A 9,113-nucleotide genomic window follows, 5' to 3' on the forward strand; every position below is an offset into this window, starting at 1 on the left:
CGTCGCTGTTCTGTATGGTCAGGTGTGTTTATCAACAAACCGTCTTGGGTACCGACTCACTCGGTGCTCTCTGAAACCGAAACTTCAGCAGGCAGTTGTAAATACATCTTCAAATAATTAACCATCGTTTACTCGAGCCAACAAGGCTTCGATAAACGAGTCGTTAGCTGCTCTATTAAAATGAAAAAAAAAATTGAGGCACTTGTAGTGCAAAGCCCGGAGGATCAAAGTGATAACATGACGACGTTTATTCTTACTTCTCTATTTCTTTATATTTATTCTCCTCTGTCTTTTTGATGTCTTCTCTGTCTCTGTTTATCTTTTCTTTTCTTCTGCTTCTGCAAAGTCTGCCAGAACGAGACCATCGCTGTGAAAATGAAGGAGAGAAGTGTAAATTTAAGGGCTGCTTTTCTTTGTTAGACACAATATTTACGATAACTATCAGACACTGATACCGAGAATGTATTGGGAATGTCATCAGTGGCAATTGTGATGAAAATGAAAAGAAAGACAAGTGGACAAAAAGACAACTTGCCTCCAGCAAGGACCACACCTGCGACCTTCCAATAACGCGTCAAAATAACGCGGCAAGTCATCTCTTTGTACACTATTATTTCTTCACATTTACATTACAGTTACTTCTAATGTCATTCTCTATACTTCCCTTCGCGTAATTGTCTGTCAGTTGTGATTAATATTGCGTCTAAGAAAGAAAGGGAGCCTTTAAATTTATACTTATTTCCTCAATTCATAACGGTAGAAACAGTTCAACTATGTCGCCCCTATTTTTCTCATACCTTGCACTGCTAATTAACTTTAGCCAGCTCGGATTTTTTAATCCGCCCTTCAAGTATGCGTGTACGTGCAAAACTTCTTACACCACTCGTGTCACCGTGTGCCATAACTGTTGGCCACTTAATTAAGAAACGCCACCACGTACACACCTCGAGCTATATATAGACGCATCTGTTTGATCGGACTTAGCGTCGCGTAGCGCGCAGAGCGAGAACAGGTGGTGGCGAAATTGCCGTCGACAGCGCGCTTGAAAATCGACCGGTCGCGAAAAACAGACATTCGCTGAGACGCTGTCTTCGAAATAACAGCCGGCGGTGCCACTGATCGAACCATGCCTTCTTTCCCAGCAGCGCAACATGCGCTAAACAACTCAGATGCAAGAAGCCGCGATGGCAAGACCATACCATCTGCGGGGGCTATTCAGAAACGCTCCTCGACTCGAATTTTACCCTTCACTTGACATAATTGAGCACTGCCCCTCTGCTCGGCTGAAAATGATGCTGCACTGCTCAAGAAATGCAGCAGAATATCGCTGATATGCAGTGACTTGCCGTGCCTATAGAGGCGGCACTCCCATCGGCTTTTTCAAGTGAAGGTGAAGCGTTGAGTGAAGGGACGTTCTAGAATACGGAGGTTAGACTGTCATGTTTGTCACATGATTAGACGCACAGTCTAACTATATGGCGTGCACTGATGTCTTCCATGCATATCTTCCAGCAACAGCTGTATATATATGCACGTCACTTTTCATGCATTCTTCGGGTTGTATTGATATATTACCGAGTCTTTTACTGCACAATAAGAAAGCCCCAAAAGAAGGTGAGACCAGAACATTTTTCCTTCACAAATCTGAACTGGGCACTAGAAGAATGCAGCAAAACGTCATAAGGAAGCTGCTCATTGCAAGTTTATAAACATGGCGCTTGCGTCGTGTCTGGCTTAGAAGCTGCTACTGGCTATGAAGTTATTCCATGACTCTTTAATGGAAATTGAAAAAAAAAACAGACTCACTTTATAGTCGGGGGGGGGGGGGGGTGTTCCAATCAAACGGGGAAACAACGCCGAGTCTGCAGGTTGCAATTTCGTGCTGGAACCGCAGTGCAGCGCCTATACGAAGTCATTTCGTTTCGCGGAGTTTTCCCAATTTTCCCCACCCTTCTTCCTTTCGCCTTGTTTTGTACTTTCCGCAGATGGCGGTGTTATTAGGGAACGTTCCCGATGTTTTGTCGGCCATGCTTCTATAGAGTTGGGTCGATGGACGGCTTGACAAAAGGGGTGTGAGTGCACGTGTACGCTGACTGAGTGGCGAAGCCCCTAAGTTCGCGCTTTTGTTGTTTTATTTCTGCTGAGCCCTGTACTTCTTTTCTTCTTGCCTTTCCTTCGCCTCGAGGATCAAATAAGTGAAGTCAATACGACGAAAGCAATTTCATGACGGCTGCGTAAAAACAACAACAAAACGAAACGCTCTTGTTCACGCATCAGAGACACCTGCTCCCGACAAATCTGAATATGCTGGAAATTGAACGGTGATTGATTACTTTCTGTTTTGATCGATCACATTTGTTAGAAATTGAAGGAACGAGAAAAGAGAGTGACTAAGGGGCACGAAGGATATCGAACTTTCGAATGCTTACTTCTGGCACTTCGTAATCTCGTCGAACGATGCACACAGAAGTAGTAAAAAGTTAATAAGTGCTTTTAGCGAACATTATGTAGTACTATAGTCAGCACCATCCAGCAGTTGCCGCCAATAGCCAGCATTATTACTAGCCAATACTATAGAAATGTTAAACAACACTGTGCTTGTTTTATACGAGTAAATGGGCTACATGCCATGAAACATTTTATGTAATTCATGGTATGCTATCATATTCAAATACACAATGTAAATAGATGAATGCAATGGTACCTTGTCAATTATACTGTTCGTGCCATGCCAATCATGTCATTAGTACACACCGCATATTGCCGCATATTTTTCATGCAGGCATGTACTTTCTGGTACACACAGCGTTGACAATACAATTGCGACAGCTTCACGACGATTTCATCACGTTATGTGATGTATGCACGTCACGTGATGCACATTTTAGTACACAGAGAGGTAATACAACGAATACCACACGATCACCATGTCACCTGGTCAGGGGTGCCCAAGGGGCCCGTTCCTACGTTCCGAAATTCGGATGGTGTTTTTTTTTTACCGAGAATAAATGATGAAAATAGGTGTTTTTCGATGCTTTAGGGAGGGGCTTTGCACGGACCCTCACCTTCTTGCATGCGTAATCATGCGAAAAACAATTAAACTTTGGAGCCGGATTTCTCGGAGCACAGGCGCGTTAAAAAAATCTTCCAACTGAAACTGTGTACAAACACCACTGCCAACATTTTTGAAATATAAACATGCCAACTTACCGCAGCAAGTAAAAAGATAACTATTAAATTTTAGTTAACTGGGCTGCTGACAGCGGTAGTTATCATCTAACTTTCTGTCCCCCTGACCGCTTAACTTATTTGCACAAGTGGTTCTCACGTGTCTTCAAGTGCCTAATTAAAAAAAAAATTATAAAGCTTAATTTTGAGCACCCGGTATAAAACATATATGATAGTCCAACATGCATGTCTGTGCGTATAAAGTTTGTACATATGTTTATCGTCATTCTAGACCATTTCACTAAAAAAAATAACACATGTAGTGACTTTCCCTGGGCATGCTTCGCATGACATCACGTGGGATCTGCCGGATGTTAATACAGGTAACCACTTTTGATTACAGGTAATCTGTGAAACTATATGTTTGCTAGACCACGAAGAATTATGGGCTTCAAGAGCTAAGCATTTTCTTTCTATATGCATATAGTTTCAAACAGAACCATTTCTCAAAACTATGGAAGGGACATCTGGAGTTCCCCCCACTTTCGTAATAACTATGACTTAATTGTCTTAAACTCTTGCATAGTACAATGTGACAATATTCAGTATGTGTCCAATCTGTTCTTATTCATATTTATTTATTTATTTTATTTATTATATCCTCAAAGGTTCCGTATGGAACTTTACATGAGGGGTGGGCGATGAAAGGCGGTATCAAAAGTAAAGGTTAAGATGCAGTTGAGTCTGCTGCTTGTATGGCATTCCTGAAGCGCGCAGAATCCCGGATGACAGCCGCCTCTTCCGGAAGGTCATTCCAGTCTCGGGCGGTGCGCAAAAAGAATGACTGTTGAAATGATGTGGTGTGAGCACGTGGCGGAATTACAGCGTTTGGATGACTTCTGCGATGGCCTCGATGGACTGGTTGGATGAGCTGGTTGTCACGTGTGGCTGAATGAAAGAATTTGTGAAAAAGGCACAAACGTGCAATATGACGACGAAAAGCGAGGGTAGGAAGCTTTAACTGGTTTTTTAGGTTGGAGATGCTGGAGTAACGGGAGTAATCTGAAGCAATGAATCTGGCTGCTCGGTTCTGGACAGATTCCAGAATTTTAATATGATTTGTTTGGTGGGGGTCAAAGACGGCAGATGCATATTCAAGTTTAGGTCTGACAATGGTGATATAAGCGAGTAGTTTAACGGAAGGTGGTGCCATGAAAATGTTGCGGCGTACGTAACCAAGGGCACGGTTAGCGGAGTAAGCTATGTGATCTATGTGGTCACCCCATGATAGGTCGCTCGTAAGATGGACACCTAGATATTTGATTGAGTTAGTAGCAGCTATAGGACAGTTGTTGATGGTGTAAGTAGCCGGCGCGTAGTTTCTGCGACGATGGAAAGAAATGAGCAATGTTTTATTCGTATTCAGAGACATCAGCCAAGTGTTACACCACTGTTGAATGCGTAAGAGGTCATGCTGTAGGGAAGAAACATCGGTAGAGTTATGTATTGGACGGTAAAGGACACAATCGTCGGCAAAAAGACGAATATTAGATTGAACAGAAAGTGGAATGTCGTTAATATATATCAAGAATAGGAGAGGCCCGAGGACGGTACCTTGGGGCACGCCAGACAGAACTGGGGAGAGGTTGGAAGAAAGGTTATTAACATGCACAAATTGTTTGCGGTTTGTTAAGAATGCTTTGATCCAGTTGAAAACATACTGGTGAAGGCTTAGACGCGAGACTTTTAGTAGGAGACGAGAGTGAGGCACCTTGTCAAATGCTTTTTCGAAATCAAGAAACAGTGTATCAACTGGGATGTTACGATCTATGTGGAGATGGATGTCATGCAGGAATAATGTTAGTTGGGTCTCACAGGAGTGACCTTTACGAAAGCCATGCTGGTTTGGGTGAAAAAAACTTGCAGATGATAAAAAGCTGGCAACATGAGAGAAGATGACATGCTCCATGATCTTAGAACAAACACTAGTGAGCGAGATGGGGCGGTAGTTACCTGCAGATAAACGATCGCCCTTCTTGAAGACCGGAATGACCTTCCCAATTCTCCAGTCCAATGGGACTTCACCTGTATCGAGCGACTGTTGGAAAATGATTGATAGTATGGAACCAGAGATATGCTTAGTATTTTTAAGAATTTTGGCATTGATGCCATCTATACCACATGATGAAGAATTTTTTAATTGATTGATTACATTAACGATTCCCTCTGAGCTGAACTCAATCTTCGGCATTTGCGGAAAAGCAAAATGCGGATATTCAGGAAGTTCTCCGCTAGCTTCGTTAGTAAAAACGGAACAAAATGCAGAGTTCAAGACAGATGGAACGTCACAATCGGCAATAGGGGATCCAGAATTGTCACAAAGAGAAAGTGTAGTTTTATCATCCGGTTTCATTATTTTCCAAAAGCGGCGTGGGTTGTCCCGAAGCATGTTGGGTAGCGTGGTTGAAAAAAAGTTTCTCTTTGCCAATGCCAATAATGCCATGTATTCTTTGGCTGTACTTTTATACTTGTCCCAGGCTAGTTGAGAGTTCGATTGCCTGGCAGAACGAAACTGTCGTTTCTTCTTATTTTTCATACGTTTTATATTGACATTAAACCAGGGAGAACGAGATCTTTCACATATAGTGATTGTTGGAATGTAAAGTTTGATCAAGTCCTGCATCTTGGATTTAAATAAAGCCCAATTAGATTCAGTGGATTGTTGATCGTAAGTTGAGGAAAATTCACTATAAAAGGCTGCTAAGTCGTTGTTCATAGCGACATAGTCGGCTTTGTCGTAAAGAGTCAGTAATTTCTTCGATTTGACGCTTTTTTTTATCATGTTACCGGGAAACGTAGTGTGGATCGCGGTGTGGTCACTGAGACCGCTAATATAAGAAAGAGAAGAAAAGTTATCAGGATGCGACGTAAGCAGAAGGTCAAGAACGTTGCTTGAATGATCGGTTGTGCGCGTAGGAGAAGTGACAAGCTGTGATAGACCAAACGTTAAGCACGTGTGTAAGAATTCATTGGAGACATTATCTGTGTTTTGGCAGGTGGATAGCTTGGACCAGTCAATGAAAGGAAAATTGAAATCGCCAAAAAGCAAGATGGGAGTACTAGGATTTGTAAGCGTTATCTCATGTAATACGTCATGAAAATCAGATGCAAACGAACTTTCAGAATTGGGTGAACGGTAACAGACGCCAATGAGCATATGCGGCGTGGTTGCGTGGCTGCGGACCCACAACATTTCTAAAGGCGTTTGCACGCTTACAAGGGAACATTGCAATTGACGATTAGTGGCTATTAGTACACCGCCACCGCGAGAGCTGTCCCTATCCTTGCGGAAGATATCGAACTCAGGCAGGTTGGGAAAGAGCTCAGGACTTGAGACCAGAGAATTGAGCCAAGTTTCGGTGATTAGTACGACGTTACTAGAAGAGGATGAAATGAGGCTGCTTATGGCGTCACGTTTCGGTATGAGGCTACGAATATTACTGTAAAGAATTGATACATCATGTTTAGAAGGCTTATCTGGGTTGCCGACTTTCTTTGCTAGTTGCTAACGTTTGTACTCGACAACAGTCTGAGTAGGATGATCAAATACGTATGTTTTGTTACCACAGATAAGTTTATCGTAGCGCAGTTTGATGGGCATGTTTTGAGCCTTGCCGAATTCAACCAAGCGTCTACGGGCCAAGCGCGTATGCGGAGGAAAATCTTCACTTATACCGTAGACAGTGCCTTTCAGCTTGCCGCCCCTAGAAAGAATGTGGTCTTTGTCCTTGAAATGGGCAAACTTGACAATTATTGGTCGATTCTTTCTGTCTTTAAAAGCGCCAAGCCTGTGAGCCCTTTCAATGTTGCGTGCTTGAATTGTTATATCAAGATTTTTTTCGCAATGCTGGATGATTAATTCCTCTGAATCGCGCCACGTCTCCGTTTGTTTGTCTGCGAGGCCATAGAACACTAGGTTGCATCGGCGAGATCTACATTCCATATCTTCAACGCGAGCAGTCAGCTGAGATACCTGAACACCGCAGTTGTTCGTGACTGTTTCTATATTTTCAAGCTTGAGATTGATGCTTTGAATTGACTTAAGGTCGGATTCAATCTTGTAGAGTCTGTTATTGATGTCATTAAACTTTTTTTCGTTTTCGGACAGCGTCTCCTTAATGGAAGTTAATTGTTCGATCATAGCTGACTGCCCATTTTGTAACACTTTGAGCATTTCAAGTAAGTCGCCCGACGCTTTGGTAGCGGGGCCGGGATTAGTTTCGACATCACCTGCTAACAAAAGTACTCTCATCAGCATGCATGTACAGTCATATATTATCACGAGCGTTCGCCGTGGGCCCGGCAGCACAAACAATGCACGAGAGCTAGTACGCTTAGCATAGAGGCAATGCTGATTCGTTACCTGCGTTACGAAGAAACGAAGCCAGTTAGGGCGATGCATCCTTAACGTGCCGCCGGGCCCACTAGTCGCGGCGATGGTTTCACCAGGCTTTATAGACTTTTCCAAGGGGGAGGGTAATATGCTGGTTGCAGATAGCACGTAGTAAGTCCGATCCATGCGCGGGCCGTACCACCAAAGATGAGCCTGCCGCGCAGATGATTCTGCGCAGACTGTTTGTGCAGGCATGCAGCCATCACGGCCATCCTCGTGGAAACTGTAGTCACTGTTGAGCGTATCTGCAGGTCCGGGGTGCGGAACGCCGGCATCCTGTAGAACACCGACGGGCTGCCTCTCGATCCGAACCGGGAAAGGCTGCCAGGAAAGCACGACGAGCTGCGTTACGAAGAAACGAAGCCAGTTAGGGCGATGCATCCTTAACGTGCCGCCGGGCCCACTAGTCGCGGCGATGGTTTCACCAGGCTTTATAGACTTTTCCAAGGGGGAGGGTAATATGCTGGTTGCAGATAGCACGTAGTAAGTCCGATCCATGCGCGGGCCGTACCACCAAAGATGAGCCTGCCGCGCAGATGATTCTGCGCAGACTGTTTGTGCAGGCATGCAGCCATCACGGCCATCCTCGTGGAAACTGTAGTCACTGTTGAGCGTATCTGCAGGTCCGGGGTGCGGAACGCCGGCATCCTGTAGAACACCGACGGGCTGCCTCTCGATCCGAACCGGGAAAGGCTGCCAGGAAAGCACGACGAGCTGCGTTACGAAGAAACGAAGCCAGTTAGGGCGATGCATCCTTAACGTGCCGCCGGGCCCACTAGTCGCGGCGATGGTTTCACCAGGCTTTATAGACTTTTCCAAGGGGGAGGGTAATATGCTGGTTGCAGATAGCACGTAGTAAGTCCGATCCATGCGCGGGCCGTACCACCAAAGATGAGCCTGCCGCGCAGATGATTCTGCGCAGACTGTTTGTGCAGGCATGCAGCCATCACGGCCATCCTCGTGGAAACTGTAGTCACTGTTGAGCGTATCTGCAGGTCCGGGGTGCGGAACGCCGGCATCCTGTAGAACACCGACGGGCTGCCTCTCGATCCGAACCGGGAAAGGCTGCCAGGAAAGCACGACGAGCTGCGTTACGAAGAAACGAAGCCAGTTAGGGCGATGCATCCTTAACGTGCCGCCGGGCCCACTCCTCGTACTACTTTAAAATTTGTGTGTTAAAGGGGTGCTGAAACACTTTTTTGAGTAACTATGGAACCGATTCACTAAAAGAGCTTATTGCCTCACGAATTCAACGCCGCAAAAATTTAAAAAATCCGTCCAGTACGAGTGGAGTTACAATTATTTGTCACACGCTGAAATTGCATTCTCTCTTCTCTTGTCCCAACGATAGTGCTGGAAGCTAAGCAGGAAAGGATTACATGGGCAATGAGAATACGTCCCGCATGCTTCATGACCTTGAGCACTTTTTCTTTTTTTTTTCCTAATACGTGGCTCTTTCAGGGAGATCGCGCGCACGCGTGGACAAGTCGCG

General features: G+C 44.8%; 1 protein-coding gene across 1 annotated transcript; it reads right to left on the reverse strand.

Annotated features, from left to right (window-relative positions):
- Nucleotides 1-224: 224 nt before the first annotated feature.
- LOC142775400 (uncharacterized) lies at nucleotides 225-8,787 on the reverse strand. Its single transcript, XM_075876769.1, has 2 exons — nucleotides 7,592-8,787; nucleotides 225-367 (listed from the first exon to the last, which is right to left on the reverse strand). The coding sequence occupies exons 1-2, from the start codon at nucleotides 8,744-8,746 to the stop codon at nucleotides 254-256; spliced, it is 1,269 nt and encodes a 422-aa protein (XP_075732884.1). The 5' UTR covers nucleotides 8,747-8,787; the 3' UTR covers nucleotides 225-253.
- Between the last annotated feature and the right edge of the window lie 326 nt (nucleotides 8,788-9,113).

Source organism: Rhipicephalus microplus, chromosome X (assembly GCF_043290135.1).
Source record: "Rhipicephalus microplus isolate Deutch F79 chromosome X, USDA_Rmic, whole genome shotgun sequence".
NCBI lineage: Eukaryota > Metazoa > Arthropoda > Arachnida > Ixodida > Ixodidae > Rhipicephalus > Rhipicephalus microplus.